The 21558-nt window shown below is 37.8% G+C and overlaps 1 protein-coding gene across 1 annotated transcript; it reads right to left on the bottom strand.

The window, feature by feature from the left end:
- Positions 1-8540: 8540 nt before the first annotated feature.
- Positions 8541-11815, bottom strand: LOC147516848 (uncharacterized). The gene is made up of 3 exons (XM_086589327.1): positions 11719-11815; positions 9418-11045; positions 8541-9310 (listed from the first exon to the last, which is right to left on the bottom strand). Exons 2-3 carry the CDS (start codon positions 10481-10483, stop codon positions 9207-9209), a joined length of 1170 nt encoding a protein of 389 aa, XP_086445453.1. The 5' UTR covers positions 10484-11045; positions 11719-11815; the 3' UTR covers positions 8541-9206.
- Between the last annotated feature and the right edge of the window lie 9743 nt (positions 11816-21558).

Below are 21558 nucleotides of genomic sequence, written 5' to 3' on the forward strand. Positions count from 1 at the left end.
CTTCAAGCACATTCCAATCTTTCTGAACACACTCTCTATAAATCCATGCATTCTCATGCACCTTCAACATAACCTTATCCGAACTCGACACACATCCCCACAACAACATTACCTTCGTTATCAAAACGGGGAAAGCGGCGGTAGTACCACAAATTCCAATAATCTCATTAATTATAAACTCAAGCAAACAAAACCCATACCTTCGGGTCTGCAGAGTCCATAGAACGTGCAAACAATTCGAACTGATGTCACTGACTTTCGTGGTGGCAATGACGTTCCTGCTGACCCACTGAGCCATGGCTAGCTGGTTCCTCTTCAAAGACTTCTGACGAACACAATGCGAACTCACATTGTATCGTCCTTCCAAGACTGTCTCCGTCATCAGTGGTGTTATACCCCCAAACTGAGATTGTTGCATCGTGAGGACAACCTTTCTCTCCTCAATGCCAATAATCTCAGCCAACCTCGCTTTAGTTAATTCCCTCGGACCATCATCCAAATCCACAAAAACCCTATCACCCTCAACTTTCCTGTTCTTGTAAAAAGACAAAACCAAATCCGGATAATAAAAATCATCAGTTGAGTACCACAAACTATCCCACTTCCTAACATGCATTTCTGCATAAAAAAAAGGTGTAAACTGAGCACTAGTGAAAATTTGTTCTGGAAGGATTTTTGGGGTTCGAGGATTCATGACGACTGGAATTAAATTTTTTGGTGATGGAGAAGTTGGGTTATGAATGAGAATGACTCAGTTCAAATTTGGGGGGTAGCTGTGTAAAGGTAAGGCTGCGAGGGCGCTTTTAATATGCGTTGTCAGAGGGCGTGCGCGCACAAGGTGGTTAAATGTCGGTGAGGGTCAAGTGATGTGGAGGCGGAGAAGAGAGAAGAAAACGGGATTTGGGTTTTAAAAGGGGGTCACGTGCGAGGCACATGACTGCGTAGGTTTTTTTAGTTTTCGGGCCCAAGCCCAAAACAAATCAGATAATACCCATCCTGTCCCATGCCTTGTATATCTTAAAACTGAAATACCCGATTCGTTAACGGTCCGATTTTTGCGAATGAGCTATGAAAATGATCATCAAAGAGAGTATAATCCAATGATCTATAAAAAACTTAAATCTAACCGTGGCTGACACATAAGAAAATAGAAAATGCCTTAAAGTGTGTGCATAATATAAGTTATGTGAGTAAAAAGAATCTAAATTCATAGATAGTGTCAACCTGAATCAAAATACGACTAACGGCATAATCAACAAGAATAGGAAGTTGAGTGAACAAGAATAGAAAGACCAACACCCCACCCCCAAACAAATTTTGAAAACATGGTTTAGAAAATTTGTTTAAACACGTGGGTCTTGTAAAGTCAAATTCCTGAGACTTGCTAGATTACTATTTTTATGGTTTTAATAATTTATGAATAAGTTTAATAAAAGGAAAACAATAAAGCAATAAAAACATAAACACTCCATAGAGAAACATGACTCAAAAACCGAGAAAACATGCAAGAGTAGAAAGCGTGAATTATGTTAAACGTGAACTTAGGATCCGGTACTTACAGCCACACACTTCAAAGGGAGGGCCCGGTTACCTTAATGGTGTACTACCAAAATATAAGAGTGGAATGGAGTACACCGAATAATAAAATGAGTCTTTTATAGTCAGATACTCGAGACTTTAACTAATAAATAGATATATATACATAATATGCAGTTTACCATATATCAACAATCGAAATAGTTGTGGATCTTTCCATAACTAAGTATCACAGAAAATACATCCAAACACAATCAAGCACCATGAGTTCCCATGATGTGGCCTAGCAGAATGAGAGTGAAAACTGATGTTTCTAAAACCTAACCTAGCATGCAAAGTCTTCTTTTTTCTCCAACGAAAGGGTGGCCCAATAAATGATTGTGAGAAAATGGATGGTAGTGGAAGATATGGTGGATATGGATGAATTTTAGAATTAAGGAATGGAAGAAATGAGAGTGTGGGTTTATCACAAAACTCATTGGTAACGTTGGTTGGTATAATTATGTAATTGAAAATGAAAGTATTAGGTGGCTCTTTAGGTAGTATTTCCTTACTAAGAGAGTTTAGAAAATCATGAAGCATAGGAGAAACAAGAGGGTTAAGGATAACCTCAAGGTTCCTTTGAAAAGGTGGAGGGTGAAGAACATTGATGGAAGGTGAATGAGTGGTAGTACGATGTGAGGTGGGTGAATGGTGCTCAGTTAGAGCTCTTAGGTCTAGATTATCAGAAGCTATTAGATATGCAAGACATTCTTTAATAGGTGGGTTAGAAGAATCACTGGGATAGTGGGTGAAAAATTCTTCTTCTGTCATGGCGTCAAGGGAAGAATGGATATCAATAGGAGGGGACTCGCGAGGTGGCAAAGAAGAGTTGCAAAAGAGGTAAAGGAAATCTTCCTTGATTTCATCTACTTCTAGGGAGTCATCGTCGAAGTTGGAACTTTCAAAAGAAAGGAATTTGTGCATCTGGTTATTAGGAAACGTGTTTTTGAAATAATCTTGAGCTAAACTCTCGATCATGCTAACTTCCCCATTTATAGACGATTTCGGTAACTATTTCATCATTTTGAACACATTTACCTTAACAGAAAGATGACCAAAGGACATGGACATCGAACCATCGCGGCAATTTAGGAGCGCATTGGCAGTTGCCAAGAAAGGACGCCTTAAAATGATGGGAACAGAGTCGTTAACGACTTTAGTGTCTAGGATAACGAAGTTGGCTGGGTAGTATAAATTTTGAACTTTAACCAGTACGTTTTCAACCACACCTTTAGGATACTTAATAGAACGATTAGCTAATTGCAACGTCATTTTAGTTGGTTGCATCTCTTTTAAATCTATTTGTTTATATAAATAATAAGAGAGTAAGTTAGCACTTGCCCCCAGGTCTAATAGAGTAGTTGTCGTGTGATTATCTCCCAAGGTGCATTGTACAGTAGGACGACTAGGGTCCTTGTACTTAACGATTCCATTATTTTCAGATAGAGTTGGGAACTGTTCAGTTAAAAAGGCGTCTCTTGGTATATTGGTCTTCTTCCTAGCAGTGCACAACTCTTTTAGAAACTTAGCATGTTGTGGTAATTTTTTAATAGCATCAAGAAAATGTAGGTTTATCGTTAGATTTTTAAAAACTTCTCTAATCTCATCAAAGTTTGTATCCTTGTGTAACATGGCTAATCTCTGGTGGGGAAACGGTGGATTCTCTCTATATTTAGCATATGGATCAATAGAAGTTTTAACCTTGGCTGCTTTTCTCTTGGGTTAAGGTTTAACTGGTACCTCTATAGGAGTAGGATCGTCAGTTACTACATCAGTATCTAGTAAAATATCAGGTGCAATGACCACAGGTGGGGTAACAACAGGCATAGTTACGACATTATCAACCACTCTGCCAGAACGGAGAGTGGTAATGACATTTAACTCACTTATGTTTATAATTTCAATACTAGGATTATTGTTTACTTCAAAGGCTGTGTTTGACATTTTAAGATTAGGTATGGCTTGACCTAGAAACACACCTTTTGGAGGGGCTTTCTCTTGGGCTAACTGTTGGATGGAATGATTAATGGATTATAAAACCTGTTGGTTAGAATGAGTAATGGAATGTAAAAGCTGTTGGTTAGCCTGCATGTTGATAAGTGCTCAAAATGTGCTATTTAACCCTCGATTATGCCTCTTGTTTAGCCATCTTAGTGGACTAATAGTGTTTGTAAGTTATGTTTTAAGATTCTACAGGTGAAAAAGAGAGTTTTGTAGAATATTAGAGAAAAAGGGGTAAAACGGAGCAATTCGAAGCATTAAGGATCACATGGGAAGCCCGTGGACAATCATGGAGAAGGCCAAGGAATTGGAGCTATTAAAGATGCGACTTGGACCTATTTTAAAGCCTATTTGGAAGCCCAAGACCAAAGCCCACAAAAGAGGATAGAAGGATAGAGCAGAAGAGACAAAATCGGCTAATGCGTCTGGGACGCATGGATCGAGCGTCCAGACGCATTGATTGCGTTTGAGACGCATGAATAGTGCGTCCAGACACATGGATCGACACTGTAGCCAATTTCTTCTCAGTTTTAGAGACGAAGTTGGACTCTGAAAGAAGTCTATTTGTATTAGGAAACAAACGACGGTTTGGAATGCTTCTAGAGCTCATTGTAACCTCTATAAATAGAGGACCTAAGTGCCTCATGTAATTGGCCAATTCACTTATACTCTTGTCTCCAGAACTTGAGGCAGAGAGAGATTAATAATAAAAGATTGGTTTTAACTAGCTGAGTCTTAATAAATTAGTCTTTCTAGTCTTATGTTCTTCGACTCTTCTTCTTCTCGTTCTTCTTGTTCTTCCTTCTTTATAGAAGGCTAATATTCTCCTTCAAGGAAGGAGATGAAGCCAGTGCTTAAGGTTTAATGATTCTTCTGGTTCATGGTGTTCTTCAATCAGGTTAGTTCTTTATGTTTTTAGTTATTAGTTCCATTGCCCACACCAGGGGATGGAAGTATAGAATAGGGTTTATGTTTTGCAATATTAATATCATGCTAGTGTCCTTTACTTTTCTTCTAGTAGTATAGTTCTTTAGAGTTAGGGAAGTATTCTTTGTGTTGCCTAAGAAGGGGTAGCTCAGGGAGTGGCTGCCTAGGCGAAGTATTCTTTGTGTTTGCCTTAAGTGGTGATTCATTGAATGGCCGCCATGTTGCTCTCGGTAATATATTGAATGGCTGCCCGAGGTTACATAAAAGGAAAGAAGATATTAATAGCATAAACATAGGAACAACCTTAAGTAGAGTTAATTGTTAACGATGTTTCGTCCAAGAGGGCATCGACACTCGCTCGATTGCCTAATTGTAGTCTACTTGTAAGAACAACCATGAAGCAGAAGGTCATAGATTAAAAGTATTGGTGAATTCTAATATCATGAATTCTCTCTCTTATAAATTCTCAATAGTTTAGTTAATTTAGTTTAGTTTAGCATTAGAATCTAAAATCTCTACAATCATAGTTTTTAATCCCTTAAACCCCCTTTCCAGACCTGTCCTTCATATAAACATACACTTAAAAGTGGAACGATACCCTACTCATCCTTTACTTATTAAGGGATAATTAGGTTTTGATACGCTTCTGTTTTGTTCAACGACTATACACCATCTACATACACAAAAAAGAGGCAAGGTCAAATGGCGCTGCTGCCGTTTTAAGTTGTTTATGTTTAATGTTTTCTTTCAATATTATAATTTTGGATCTTGAGGTAATTTTAGCCGCATCATCTATCCTTTTAAAAAAGAAAGAAGCTTGAAGGACATCTCGAAGACAAGATCTACCATCCAGGTTAGTCAAATCTTCATTCTTTTTATTGTTTTCTTAGTATAGTTGCATCATAGTTTAGTTTTATTGCTTTCTAGTATAATTGCATTTAGGACCTTTTCAACAATTGAAGTTGTAAGCCAACACAGCGAAACATCAAACTCTAGTGTTTCTTGTCTGAATCTTGACAAACGGACTATCGTCTGTGGGCAGTGGTACTTAAGAAATCCAAGTGATTCACCATAACCCTAGAAGAGACAACTTTAGACAACGGGCGAGATACTAGCTGCAAAGCCCAACCCAGTTGAAGGAAAATAGCTTTACATTTTAGTATAACTTAGAATAATTGCATACTATTCAAGCATAGTAGGATAGTTTTTTGTTATTTTCGCATAACATTTTCTAGTGTATGCCCCGTCCTCCATATCATCATCCAGTAAGAACACAACAGTAGACAAGGTTTAACAATTGACTCACAATAATACTAGACAAGATTGATACAATGGCCGCACGCAATGAGGGAGGTGTTTTGGACACCAATAATCCTGAAGCTATCCCACCTATGCAAGCACAATAGAGAAAGAAGCTGAGTGATTTCTATTCACCAATCATTGGAGACCCACCCAAGCAAAGATTGTTTTTCCAGAGGCGAAGCTAACCGGTTTGAACTTAGAGCATCAGTAATCTCTATGCTTCCAAAGTTCAATGGTTTAGACAATGTTCAGCCTTATGTTCACATGAACAAATTTCTATCAGTCCTCAAAACTTTCAAGAACCAGAATATCAGGGATTAGAGTATCAAGTTAATTCTTTTTCCACTCTCACTCGAAGGTAAAGCATCGAATGGTTAAGCTGCACAACCGATCAATTCAATCAACAACCGGGAGAAGTTGAGAACAAAGTTTATGAACAAGTTCTACCCACCCCGGAAGCGCGGATGCCATGCAGACAAGCCATCGCAATTTCAAAGGGAAGGTGATCAAGAATATCATCAAAGCTGGGAGAAATTCAATAATCTACTAGTCTCATGTCCACATCATGGTTATAATAAGAGCACACTGGCTCATTTTTTCTTTAGAGGACTTTCTACTATGAACAAGCAGATGATACAGTCAATGCATCAAGGTAAGTTTACATCATTGGATGGAGAGGAAGCCACACTCAACAATGGAGTACTAGCAACGAGGAAGTAGCTAGAGTGGAGGGGGTGCCGAAGCAATTTGGCAACCAAATTTAAGAAGACCCAAATCAAGCAATGCTATCAATTATGGCAAGCCTATCAACAGGACTTGAAACTCTGAACAAGAAGTTTGATAAGTTCTCTATGAATCCTCCAAAACCAAACAATTTCCAAGCTAAACCTCAACCAACCAAGCCTTGTTATGCCATTTGTGAGCTATGTTCTGATGAAGGCCACACCACTAAAGAGTGTTTGTACTATCTGGATACTAATGTAGAGGCATGTAGTATTAACTCTTTAGGAAGAAATAACCAGTTCAATCAGGGACAAAATTATTGGAAGACACAAAATACAAATCAGAGGAATTTTCCTCCAGGATTCCAAAATCAGTCAAATCAGTTTCAAAATAACCAGTATCAGTTCCAAGACCGCCAGCAACCATACAGAAACTAACAGTCATACCAGAACCAGCAATACCAGGCCAACACAAACAGAGAGTTAGTACCAGATCTTATGAGTGGATATATTGCCCCTACGCCTCAGTCGAGCAAAACAGTTATCCCACATCTGGAAGAAGCTATCACCACCATTGTCAATGAGCTGAAACAGACAAATCAAAGAACCCAGAAGTTGGAGAGTAACTTTAGTGTCATTCAAGGCCAGATAAGGCAAATCGCTGCCGCCTTGACGGAAAGATCGAAAGGAGCATTACCAAGCCGGCTGGAGCCAAATCCGAAAGGAAGAGGTGTCCTGCAAGTGGATAACCTGGAGATTACTCATGAACAAGTTAATGCTGTCACCACTCTGAGGTCAGGCTAGAAAGTTGATAACAAGATTGTCTATGAACTAGGAAAAGATTCTGCGGAGCCTAAGGTAACTTATGTCCCTACCATCCCACCCAGTTCTAACATTCCAGATATATCTAGTGTTGTGTCACCCACTGTCACCAAGTACGGTATGGGTTTAAAACGGTGTACTTGAAAAATACTTAGTTCGTGTTTTAAACAGAACGTCTCGGCAAAAAAACGGAAAAAAAAGCGTAAAAAGACGTAGGGCATAAAAAACGGGTTTAAAACAATAAAACGGGTTTAAAACGTATAATACGTATAAAACGTAAAAGAAACGGTAAGAAACGATAAAAAAAATACTATAGGTAAGGAGATTGATTTTATATAGGAGTGGAAAAAATAATGAACAAAAAAAATACTACAGGTAATGGTAGAAGGTATACATAAATTATGTTTTTTCCTCTTTCCATTTGCATTATTGAGTATAGCCAGTTTTAGTTGCTTCTGGGATAGCAATGGAAAAAATCAGCTCCACTGCAAAGTCGCAAGTTCAAAGCATGTGATTCTTCTGCATTATTTGCAGTTTATCAATAGCAATCCGCATGTTCTCTGAAAAGTTTACGCCCTCACGGGGTGCCATCTAGATGTTGTGGTTGGCTTTTCTAGAATCGTAATTTCTTAAACTGAAGTACTAAACACAGCCTTGGTGTTTTCAGGCTTCACTCCTTTCTTCAGCTAGAGGTTCAGTATGGGCTCAACTTTTTAGTGATGGATTGAAGGTTGGCTCGGTTCAGTGCGAGCTCAAGCACTAGTCAGACCATACTATGACAACTTTTCTTGTTTCCGGCATCACTTTTTAGTTCGACTAGTGTTGAACAGTATTCACATTTCACAGAGCATTGGAACTCTTCAACGGCAATATCCCAATTTTTTCATTCAAAATCTGCCGAAATGGAAAACAATAGCTTTCAACCTTATTCCCCTGTTTTTGCTATTGAACCATAAATCACCATTTCTTTTGTATCGGGCCTCAGTTGAAATTTTCCTGAATATTATATATATATAAAAAGTTGGCCAACAATAACCAAAAGAAACAAAGAGGCTCACCGATTTTGCACAGAGCCACAGACCACACACCTACAAGCAAGTCTTATGCCTCTTTTCCTGACAACAACATCAGTGGCAGCACATTTCTAACACAACTAGTCCCTAACTCCCTGCATATGTTGGGCTAATAACACATTAACACCCCAAAATTTAAAACATAGCTTGATTTACCAAAACAAATTCGCGGAATAATAACACCCCAAAATCAACATACCACAAAGAATGACAGAGTAGAGCCCCAGCAGCACAAATGGTAACCATAGAAAAACAATTATCATAAAAAAACAGCACAAAGCCACAAACTGCGATTATAAGAAATAGAAGAAACAATTTATAAGTTTCCCAACCATAAAACAAGAAAAATGATCTCATACAGTCATACTGACATAGGAAAAGCAAGCAAAACAAACGGAGAGACCAGCCAAATGCAAAACTATCTCATTCAAATACGATTCATTAAACGATGAAATTCTTCATCATCCGCATTTTCATTATTTGTGTCTGCTTCAACAGGAGCCTCATTACCACCATTACCACCATCCTCGACATCTACATCTTCCTCATCATCAGATATATCACTACCATCAACAATATTCTCCACATCATTTCCAACTACAGGAGTCGGGTCATCTGGAAAAGCTATAACCTCATCTAGTTGAATCGGTTTTAGATTATCTTCCGTCTTTTTCGCACTAGTCTTCTGCATATGGAGATTCATCCTAACATAAACCAAGTCATGCAATCTTTTTGGCTCCAATCTAATTCTCTTTTTGGTTTGTGCGGCACTAAAGGGACTTCAATTCCTCTCGCAAGCTGATGCACTGCATGTTTGACTAAGAAGCCTCATAGCAATCTTACGCGTGACCGGAAGATCACCACCATATATATCCCACCATAAGCCTAGAAAGCATGTACAAATATTAATGTAACAATCAAATAGATAAATATAATCAACATCTAATAGTTACTAAGAAGAAACAAATTAATAATGAAATAATTTTACGTACGAGGATGAGTGTTTGATAGAGCATCAACTGCCATTGGGGTGAAAATCTTTGAATGTCTTGCATGATAAAAATTTATCTCTCCAGTGAAGGTTTTCCTCTCTTCACTTGTAAGTAATTTTTGTCTCACCTTACTCATACCATCTCTAATTTTGCTGTCCATCTTAACAATCTTTTCATAGTAAAACTTAAGATTGAGATACGCAGCCACTGCATGAATGGGGCTATGAAGGCGTTGAATTCGTTTCCTTTCAATGATTGCCAAATAAGGGTCATACTTATCTTTATCATTATTGAGAATCACCTTTATCGACTCCTTGACTCTAATAACGCCCTCATATATGTATCCCAATGTACACTCATCTCCATCAACCATCCTAAGTAGTTTCACAATAGGCTCAACAATTGCAACCACTTCGTTGCCTTTAATCCAAAAGGCATCAGATTGTATTACCTCAACAAGTGCTTTAGCATCATCCTCTTTTGTCCTCTTATGAGCTTGCCAATCATTTGAGCTTACCAAGAATCTCAAAGGTTCTTTTTCTTTCAATACAGATTGTAAGCAAAGAAATTGGCTAGCAAATCTAGTTGCTCCCGTCTTCTTCAAATCACGATTGTCTGTAAACTTTCTCATTGTTTCCAAAATGGCAGGTGACCTATATAAGAAAGTAACAAGTTCTCTTGCACTTTTCATGATTGGCATTACAGAAGGAAGCTTATCAATATCCTCTAAAATCAAGTCTATGCAGTGTGCTGCACATGAAGTCTTGAAAACATGCGGGTAACGAGATTGAATAATAGCCCCAGCTGAACCATAATTGCTTGCGTTATCTGTAACAACTTGAACCACATTATGTGAACCAATTTCTTCCATGGTGCTCATTATGAAGTTAGCGAGATATTCTCCCGTCTGTTTTTCTTTGACAACCTCGGACTTCAAGAACACGATTCCACTTGGGCTACTAGCTAACAAGTTAACATGGTGCCTTCTTCTAGCATCTGTCCAACCATCTGACATCAATGTGCAACCCGTATCTTCCCATGACTCTTGGACACTTTTCACATACATTGTTGCTTCATCCTTCAATGAACCTAGAATCTTGGTCCGCGCAGTTTCACTCCAGGAGGCACATACCCCTCACCATACTTCCCAATAGCTAGGCACCACTCTCTTAATTCGTGTGATCTTAAAATATTAAATGCAAGGTTGTTTGCAACAAGAAATTTTACTCCCATAGCATCAGCAACCTCCTTTTCCTTCTTTTTCAGTAGTTCCAAAACCTTCGGTTGGTGGGAAACGGTGCTTGACTGTCCTGATGCCCTATAAACCGATTGTTGAGATCCGAAATTGAAGCTTGACGATGTGTTTCCTTCTTTGGAGTTACTCCCTTTAGCTTTCTTGTTAACACGAGGCCTGTCTTCTATTTCGGTTACGACATTAAGTGCCAACTCCATCGCTTCATCAGTCACAGCAGTGCAAGGACTAACATCATGCCCAATCATTTTCACCCAGTGATACTTCAGCCTACTTATTCCCCCAGATATCTCAACTTGACAAAATCTGCATTTGTTCTTCTTTTGTGTTGTTGACTCAACATACTCCCATAATGGATCTCTAACCCTTAGCATATCTACAAATACATAGAAAAGAATCAAAAGATTGCAAATTTGAAACTGTAGTTCTATAACAACAACAACAATTATTGCAATTCATGAGAGATAGAGATTAGGAACTGAGGAGACTGATGACTCCATGTGTAAAATATTTAACAAAAACACTGGTATGATTACTAAAGATCGATCTTTATATGTGGTTGCTAATATTAAAAATTTAAAACATGATATACATTTTCGCAGGTTGATCTAACTTCACAGGTCGTACGCACCCTTTCAACAATTCAACCCTCAAGGTATTTCAGACTCCTCAGTTCCTCACAACCCCATGCCCCCATGACTCCAGAGAAGGAAGAAACCATGTGAACACATTTTTTCTGTGTAAACGAAAACCATTGAAGTGCTTCAGTCTCAATAAGTAGATCCTCAATTACGGATAACATGATCGTCCAAGTCACGATATGGAATCAGGAATCTAGTGAGCTTACTTGCTCATTTCATAATTCATACCAAAAAAATGAAAAAGGAAAAAGAAAAAGAAGCACGATATAGCATCAGGAAATCAGGAATGTAGTGAGCTTTCATACTCGGTTCTTACCAAAAGATTTTTAAAAAATAAAATAAAAATTAAGACACGGTATAGATTTTCAGTGAGCAAGGACGCCAAGGAGCAAGAGAGAGAGAGCTAACCTTGAGTTGGTGACTTGGTGCTGGTGGTGAAACTGGTGAAGGAGCTCTTCTCGGGGTTTTTTTTTTGGGTAAAGTTCTCGCCTTCTCGCCTTCTCGGGGGGTTTTTTTTTTGTATTTTTTCTAAACAAAAGTGACAAAAGTCACAAAACCACAGATAAGAAAGTTTAAAACGCGGTCTTTTCAAAATCTCGCGATATATACAGTTTTTACGTTTAAATCGCGTTTCAAACGTTTTAAACGCGATATTTTGAAAAACTCGGGTTCAAAACGTATACAAGACGCCTTGGCAATTTAACGGGTTTTAAACGCATTTTATTCAAAAAAACGCCGTACTTGGTGACAATGGTGCCACCTGCTAAAGAAACTGTTGCAAAAGAAGTTGAAGGAACTACTGTGGACGTAAGTAAGAAGAAGCCATCACGAGTAACTCCACCTGTCACTCCACTATCTGTTACCAAGCCAACCGAAGCCGAAAGAAGAGAACCGATATTGAAAAATCCGCCAGCACCATTTCCTTCGAAACTAGTGAATACCAGGAAGGATGACCAATACAAGGAGATTTGCGATGTATTTCAAAATTTGCATATTCATATCCCATTTTTGACTGCCATCAAGCAAGTTCCCTCGTATGCCAAGTTCGTGAAAGATCTAGTGAAGAAGAAAACCAACATTCAAAAAGAAGCTTTTATCGCTCAAAGATGTTCATCGTACCTACAGAATCTAGCGGTTGTGAAATTAAAAGATCCTGGAAGCCCAACTGTTACATGTAGAATTGGAGATTCTTTGGAGGAGCAAGCTTTATTAGATTTGGGTGCCAGTGTGAATCTTCACTACACCATATCTGTTGAAAAAAGACACTTTTGGGTGTCATTTTTTAAAAAAAAAGACACTTTTGGGTGTCGTATGGTGACCCGTTTTTTTTGCAGTCTTTTTTTTTCTACAACACTTGACAAGTGTCGTTTTTTGTTTTTCATTTTTTAAAAAAAAATGCCGAATCAGGGCCAAAAAATGCCCCTACAGTTCTGTAGCATTAATAGCATCAGTAATAAACAGATACTTGTGCCTTTTGAAGTGTGTAGTAATAGACAAAGCCCAGTCCTCATCCATCATCAAATGGAATAGTAACAATTTTATAGCCTACTCAGCATCTCAGCCTAATAACAACAGTTAAAGGTTCCCATCAAGAAGTTACTCAGCTCCTACTAACAAACCATTGCAGCTTTTTTTAGTACTTTTACAACCCACTAACAATACCACAGGCATGCGTGTAATTAAGATCTGCAAGTACATTGCATCAGTAATCTACTAATCTGGCATTTCTATTAAAGCTAACCAATCAATCAATGAGCTTCTCACAACAGATTGATTCTAAGACCAATTCAACAACCAAAGTAGTATAACGTCCTAAGTATAAGCAAAGATTCGAGAAACAAAACAAATTAATGTAAAGTAAATTGAATGTTATGTCCATATCGATGTGGCAAAGGAAAAATCGGGGGACTACGAGGCGGGGGGAGAATATTGTGAAGGAGTAGATTCCACAAGCAACCCACACTGCAAAATACTATGGTGAACACCCATCCAAATAAGAATTTGATGAAGAGCTTCCAGTTCACGTTACGCCAAAATAAAACCATAGAATGCTTAAGAAAATAATGTATTAGAGGTCTTTAAGAGCAGTCATTTACGTGTAATTATATTTGTAAAACTCACCCAAGGATCGTCCCAATGCCTATGCCTATCAAGGAACCAACGAAAACATGGCAACTTGGCCTTTGGAAGTTTCAACCTAGTCATCATGATCATAGTTGCCCACAAGATTACACAATTGTGAGGCCAATCCTCTAGAATTGCTCATATAAGTAAGCTTCCGCCTAGGCACCGAGTTAGTTTCCATCCCCATACATAAAATCCTATTGAAGCCGCAAATCCGCCAATGCCTCTAATCAACCAAGTGACTTTGATAGGACCCTAAGAATATCTTAAACGTTGGCATAGTTAGTGAATGCAAAACCCAATTACATGCAAGTACAATGAATTTGGATCAGAGTTTTTGCTATTTCGTGGCAGCATTGTAATGGAAGCTGAAATGTTGTATATCTAAGTGATCATGAGCCCCGAAAGAATAAATCGGACTCACCGCGATCTTGTCCGTCTCCTGAAAATTTAGCCCTATGATAAAATATTTCAAAAATGGCTCCATAGGGGCTCGATAATAGCTGCAATCTCAATAGAGGATTGAATAAACAGTAACTTCGATTTAAATGAAGGTTTCAGGGAAAAACAAAAAGGATAATAAAGAAGTAATAACCAATTTATCTATATAGGTAAAACCACGCAAGAAGGCATGACACTAGGAGTTGTGGAAAACCAAAGAAGTTTTCAATCTCGTCAAATATTGATTTGTCCTTACCTTCTCATAAGGTTCCCCATGGCAAAAATTCGATAGTATTGAAACCGAAATCACATTTTCACTTACTACTCACCCCCACCGCATACTGAGAAATAGAAAGGAGAAAAAAACAAATCAAAATCAATGCATTTTGGTACTTTTTCACTTATCAAGTTCTCCTCACTTTGAGGAACAAGAATTACAAGACCGAAGAATAAACTAATAAGTTGTTGAAGCTCACCGAGGAGGAAGTCTCTTTAGATTTAGAAAGAATGAATCAATGTAATATTTTTGATGTCCCACTGACATTCTCTGCATGAACCTCGTGTTTAAGGCTAGAATGATTCCCAAAAGCTTTCTCCAACCATTTGGCTCCTAACCTTATGATTCGATCTTCCGAATCTACAAGCAGCCATAAGCTTAGGCCCGCTAGACAAATTTCTCAAGAATGGAGCATTTGTCGAAGTGGCGCATTACATTCCCCTCTTGAGTAGTCGGTACATATATCCCTTTGTGGAATTCTACCGGTTCCTTCATCAGGTGACCTACACTATATAGTCTTTGTAGTAACACCTACAACTGCTACTATACTTCCATTGGGAGAGTCCTTGATAGGCAATGCCGCAGATAATGATGGCGAATCAGTAAATTTGCTTACTTTCACATGCCAAGAAGCCGCACCATCGGTACTTCCGATATTCCCTGCAATGTTGATTAGATCATCTGGTGGGATTGGTTTGGGATTTCCTCTAGTCTCACCAGTTATAGGATCAAGTGATTCCACGATACCAAACTGCAGAGTTATGATGTTGTCGGCCCCAACCTTGATCGATAATCTTGAAGAGTTTACAAGTTGAGTAGATGTAGAACGATATAGTTACTCCCTGTGGTCTCTATGGAAAGCTTGGACAACACCATTTTTGTATCTAATGGTTATAGCATTGAGAGCCCTTCGACTTGCAAAAGAGGGCCCATGTCACATTCCTCATCACTTCATAACACCGCAAAATGTGAACATACCACAATTCTCTTCAATAAATGAATGCTAGGAATACATGATTTAGAAAGGTGTTCATGAGACTCTAGCCAAAAAACAGAATAAAATAATTAATGAAACGAACAAACAAACGAGCGAAAAAGAAAGAAAGAAGTTGGTAAAATGTATCATGGATCAAGATCCACCTCAAGATGTCTTTGCTTGCATCAATGGACTATCATCTTGTCGATAACAAATTCAGAAAGCTTGACTGAGCCTGTGTTATTTCCACAGTGGAGTTCAATATATTCCACATCCTCAATATGGGACGCTGTAGAAGTTCGTAACGAAGGCCATACACTAAGGTGTTTATTGATTTCGTTGTATAGGATTTGGTGAAGTGCCACGTTAGTACGGTTAGCATCCCAATTAAAATCGCAAGCATGACCTGCATTAAAATTTAGAGAGGAATAATGGGTTTCTCATCAACAGACTTGTAGAATCACAAATATCACAGGCTCAGTTATTAAAATTAGAAGCGGAATATTCTCTCTTAATAACAAAACATCTGGCATCTCGAACTACTAGTAGACGGGACGAGTGCAATTTATTTAAGACTTATATGAATTGGTAAACCTTTCAGAACCAGATCATTCAGAGGAATGAAAGAGCTTAACTTGGTTAAAAATACATAACAAGCGACGGTGCAACTGATGACCACATTGCTGATAAAATTTCTAAACGTGCATAAAAACCAACAAAGAAATCCAACTTACCATTATAGCAAGACGAGCAACAAATACACCGTAGAATGTCTGACGAAAGACAATTTGTATTTGCATATGAAAATTCCTCTTCTTTCACCTCCTTGTGGAACATTCTTCATCGTCCCCTTGGAATTGTATTCTCATTCATAGAGAGAGAGAAACAACATAATCTATCTGAACACCTTCTTCTCTGTGACCCCATCTTCGCCACGGGAGATTGGAAACTCACTGAAGAAGATTTCTCGACTATTTCCGCCATACAAGTATTAGTATAGTAGTAGTACACTAGTACTACAAGAGAAGTCTGCAGTAATAGTAGTACTAAAAGAGAAGATAAGATATGAAAAGATTGTTTATACTAAATGTTGTGTCACTGCCCATCTCCTCTTTTAAGTTTAAGACAAAGTTTTCAATTTTCAAAAGTGAAGATTTAAGGATCCTTCTCATCCACAATACCATATCTTCCCTCCCTTTTTCAAGATTACTTGTGCATGCATATTTGGACCGTTGGAGTGGAATATCGAATTTTTTTAAAAGTGACGCAATGATATGAACAAAGTGCAGATGCTAAGAGTGGACCTGAGGAACTTGTACAGCAGGTAAGAACCTAGCTTGAAGAGCCCTAATTATATTGGAATCAATATTGATTCCAATATAATTAGGAAAAAATCAGCTCATTTCAGTATCTCTAGCCTTGTCGAATGTGGTTTACAAAACTGAAATAATATAGACCATTACAAAAAATTGCAAATGTAAACACAACTTTTGGAGATTACACAAAATGAAATAAGCTGTGCACCTGCAGTCTAAGGTAAGAAAAGATTGGAGTCTCAAGCAAGCGGATCAACTTGTCCAGCTGGACCAAGAACTTAACATTAATGTCTTCCTCCACCAGTGACTGAATCACGGAACTTGCGTGCTGGTAAACCTGTCAAGAAAGACAAGTACACCGTAAAGCTTCACAAGGGGTTTAAATGTTTAATTGCCTGCCTGATGCACATGACAAGTTACCCTTTGAGTTAATAAGCAAAGACTTATTGTTGCTTTGTTGGTGAATGGCACATATGTCAAATCCATGGCATATTTTTATTAGAAACAACACAAATTTTTATTACTTTCTTAGAAACATCAACTTTAAACCATACCTATTCAAGGTTTGATGTCTTAGCTATTTTCTTCATTACATTCTCTCTTGTCTTCCTACAAAATATGCTGTTGGTACTAGTGTGTTATCGACTAGATGGGCATTACCTTTGATTTGGAATCCACAATCTTGACTTTTGTGAACAGCTATCATATGCCAAATCAGCAGACAACACATATGTCAAAAATTGTAATAAATTCTTCATCAATACTCTCTATCAAACCTAGCTTGGAAGAAGAACTGTTTTACCAGGGCTACAAGCTTTCTCTCGTGAATATTCGATAATCGATCTTCTCTGTGAGCTTCAACTTAGTATGTGTATTAATTCTTCTAGGTCTTATATAAAAACTTGAAAATTTGATTTCATTGAGTTCCATTCAATCACAAAATTTGATTTGCAATTCTGAAAATGAGACAAATAAATTTAATCCAAACTAAAGGTTATAATTAGGATATATTATGCGATTCTTAGTTCTAAATAATATTTTAACTAACATTACTTGAACAAATAGGTGAATTGACGAAATTGATTGAAAGAAAACAACCATGGAAAGAAGAACACTTACGAATCGTTGTTCATGTTTCCGTTAACCAAAGAAAACAACGCAAGTTGAGAGAGAAAGTGATTGGGAGTTTGGGAGAGAAGATGAAGAATTGAGTAGAGGAAAAATAAGTGAATCAAAACCCTAGGGTTTTCGCCATTTAAATCTCAGAGAAACTTGGAAAATGAAAATGAGGAGGAAGAAACCGTATTTCCTATTTTGACTACTTTTGAGTAAATTCCGAACAGATATTCTAGATGTACGATCGACGGTTTTAGACAGGACACGACGCTTATTTGTGTTGGAACCGCTCGATAGATGACAAATGTCGTTTGGGTTAAAAAGATTTTGTCGTATTTTAACAGTTCTGGTGTAGTGCTTTTACCATATTTCGTCTACGAGAAGTTAGGCTTGAAGGATCTTAAAGCGACTGATGTTACTTTACAGTTGGCAGATAGATCAGTAAAGATACCTAAAGGAATCATTGAAGACGTCATAGTCAAGATCGAAGATTTCTATTATCCGGTTGATTTCATAGTACTCGACACAACACCTACATCTGGTAGGCAGATACCAATCATTCTAGGAAGACCATTCTTGGCCACTGTAAATGCACTCATCAACTGTCGAAACGGTAATATGATGTTATCCTTTGGTAATATGAGAGTCGAAACCAATATCTTCCATACGTTACAGCAACCACAGGAGGTGTGTGCTGTGAACGAGGTATGCATGATTGAAGCGTTAGCACAGGATTATCTGACTCATTCATATCCTGCTGACGAGTTGTTGAAAGCTCTGACAGACTCAGACTGTGAGGAACTTAGTGTCGAGGCAATCAATGCGATTTTGGATTCATCACCTATCATGGATGATAGCAAGTTCAGAGAAAAGTTTGAATCACCTATGCCTGATGGACCATCTAAAGAGCTTAAGAAGGAGCCGCCTAAGCTGGAATTGAAGCCTTTGCCGTCTACACTCAAATATGTTTTCTTAAGAGAATTGGGAACCTACCCAGTAGTCATTGCATCAGATTTGACTAAGAAGCAGGAATCCAGGTTAGTAGCACTTTTAAAGGAATACAAGTCAGCCATAGGTTGGACAATTGATGATATCAAGGGGATCAGCCCTATGATAGTTCAACATAGGATTCATTTGGAAGAGGATTCCAAGACTTCTAAGCAACCACAGAGGAGGCTTAATCCGAAGATGAAGGAAGTAGTTTGAGAAGAGGACGTCAAACTCCTTGATGCCAGCATTATCTACCCTATTTCTGTTAGTCAATGGGTTAGTCCAGTTCAAGTTGTGCCGAAGAAGTCTGGAACCACAGTAATCGAGAACGAGAACAATGAGTTGATTCCAACCGGATTAATTTGGATGGAGAGTTTGCATCGATTACAGGAAGTTGAATAGCGCATCGAGGAAAGATCATTTTCCATTGCCTTCCATTGATCAGATGTTAGAAAGATTAGCTGGACAAGCTTACTACTGCTTTCTTGATGGTTACTCAGGATATTTTCAGATCCATATTCACCCTGAGGACCAAGAGAAGACCACATTCACATGTCCTTTTGAGGATTGTCTGCATCATCTCTCCTTAATCCTTAAACGTTGTTGCGATACCAACTTAGTTCTGAACTGGGAAAAGTGTTACTTCATGGTAAAGGAAGGGATAGTGCTGGGTCACCAAGTTTCAAAGGAAGGAATTATAGTAGATCGAGCGAAAATGTCTACAGGAAGTAAGCATGTTGTCGAAAGATCAGTTTTGAGATGGAAACCTAAGTATTCCCCACCTGTTAGTTTATGGGATTTACTCCCTATTGACATTCAACGGAAGATTATTTCTATGGCTCGTGTAGGGTTCGGTAAAAGTACATTTACACATAAGAGGAGAGTGCGTAAGTTAGGTTGCTGTAAGAATTGCCATTCTGAAACTTGTCCTGGGTTACAGCCATTAAGAGAAAATTGTTGGTACAAGGTATACTTTTGTCAATCACATGCTGAGAGAGATCAGAAGAATTCCTACAAAGTGGAACCTAGTGGGTGGGAATACTAGTCTTGAGGATTTGACTATAAAGGACTCAAAAGTCTTGAGGATCTGACTATAAAGGACTTAAAAGTCTTGAGAATCTGACTTTAAAAGACTCACATTACGTCTTGGGGATCTAACGTAAAAATACCTAAAAATTTGTTTCTTGAACTAATTTTGATATTCGGCATCAATGGTAATATCCTACCTTTTTCTCATCCATTTCATTTACTTCTTTATACATTGAGGTCAATACATGCATAAGTAGGGGGAGGGTGTACTTGAGAAATGAATTTTGAAAATTAGTTTTCAAAAACAAAAATATTTTTGTTTCTATATCAAAAGCATGAGAAAAAATGAATTTTAATGATGAGTCTGGGATATATATTCTATACTGCTTAGTGTTGAGTTTGATAGATAGTTAATATTATTGATTTCATTGCCGCTTAGACTATTTATTATGTTTGGACATAGTTCTTGTTGATAGAATTCTTTATGAAGGCACCACCATAATACTTGGTCAGTTTTGTGTACTTTTGCTAGAAGAGAGATTTAAACCCCTAGTAAACTGGAAGTAGAATTTTTTTTTACTTAGCCCGTGAGACTTGAGCTTTATACCCATTCTTTGGAGAGTTCTTATGAAAAATCCAAGTCTTAGTGACTCAACATCTTTCAGTTCTTTATGTCGTTATAATATAGTCTCATTATTTGTTGATTTGATTAATCATGAAGTGACATAAACTGGGGAGATAGCCATTAGGTCTTGTAGTCTATTCGAAACAGAGTATCATACTGATAAGTCAAGTAGTGAACCCATTCAGCCTTTATCCCACCTAGTAGGACCATCATGTTAAACCCTTTTGAGCCTTACAATAAGCCATTTTCTTTCATAAAACCCTTAACCCTTTACCCAACTCCAGACAAGAAGTATAGCCAAAATCTTTATCAGCCATACCCATATGTTTCTGAGAATACGAGGGGCACAAAGAGGAAGAAATAACACAAAAGGAATATTACAAGGAAATACCAGAGAGATACAATGAAGGCCATCATTCTGTTCTAAGTGAAAGAAGCTAGTGGAAAAGCATATCCAGTACTAATCAGGGATATACCACTAAACTTTAAAAAAAAAAGAAAAAAGAAAAAATGTGTTGAACAGAATGGATGGAAAAACTAAGACAAAGGACGAACTTTCTCTGCAATACATAATTTGAAGAAATCTTCCAAAGAATGAAGCAAAACCCTTAGTGTTTTTTAGAAACAACCTTAGAATCCTTTTTACCTTTCCTTCATAAACCAATACCCAAGCCAAGTTACAACCCATGACTTATCACTACAGTATGGTACAAAGTCTAGAATAGGTGAGAGGATACTAAAGTAAAGGACCCGACACTTCATATGTGATTGACATTCTTTCCATGAGACTACTTTTATTTAGAAGTCTGTTTTTCAAGGTAGTATGTGGGATGTTCGTATGCATTATTCTTTTCCCCACATACATGAGGTAAAATAGTAGACCATCTTCTGAGAGATTCTTTTCTGAGAGTATGACCGGTGAGGATTGAAAGTCGAGATTATCTACCTATGGCAAACTAGGGATTCTGTTTCTTGGATAGGAGAGTATAGGAGATTGACTAAGTACACACATAAGTCTTGATTAAGAATTTTGTCAATTTTTACTATCTCCTATCATAATTTATGAGTATTTGCAACAATGTAGTTAGCAATGGAGACTGTCTGTTGGAGTAAGCACTAAGTGGGTAAGGAATTTCTCTCTCTAAAAAATACTATCATTCTTGAATATGCTATTGATTGATTTTGTGGGTATATCACCTGAAAACCCTCATGAGACTATAACTCGTCTTTTTTGGGGAACTTAAAGGTTTAAAGCCTTGTTGCATATGGTAAATGCAATCACGATGCCTGCGAAAATGAGTTAGGATTTTATTTTTGTTATTAGGATGTGATTTTGATCACTTATCTATTTTTT

The sequence above is a fragment of the Coptis chinensis genome, chromosome 2 (genome assembly GCF_015680905.1).
Source record: "Coptis chinensis isolate HL-2020 chromosome 2, ASM1568090v1, whole genome shotgun sequence".
Classification (NCBI taxonomy): Eukaryota; Viridiplantae; Streptophyta; class Magnoliopsida; order Ranunculales; family Ranunculaceae; genus Coptis; species Coptis chinensis.

Bases quoted from the DNA above. Each gene is read 5' to 3' on its own strand.
- LOC147516848 (XM_086589327.1), bottom strand. From the start codon at position 10,483: ATGTATGTGAAAAGTGTCCAAGAGTCATGGGAAGATACGGGTTGCACA. The intron at 9,311-9,417 runs GTACGTAAAATT...CATGCTTTCTAG, and splicing joins TCTATCAAACACTCATCCTC to GCTTATGGTGGGATATATAT.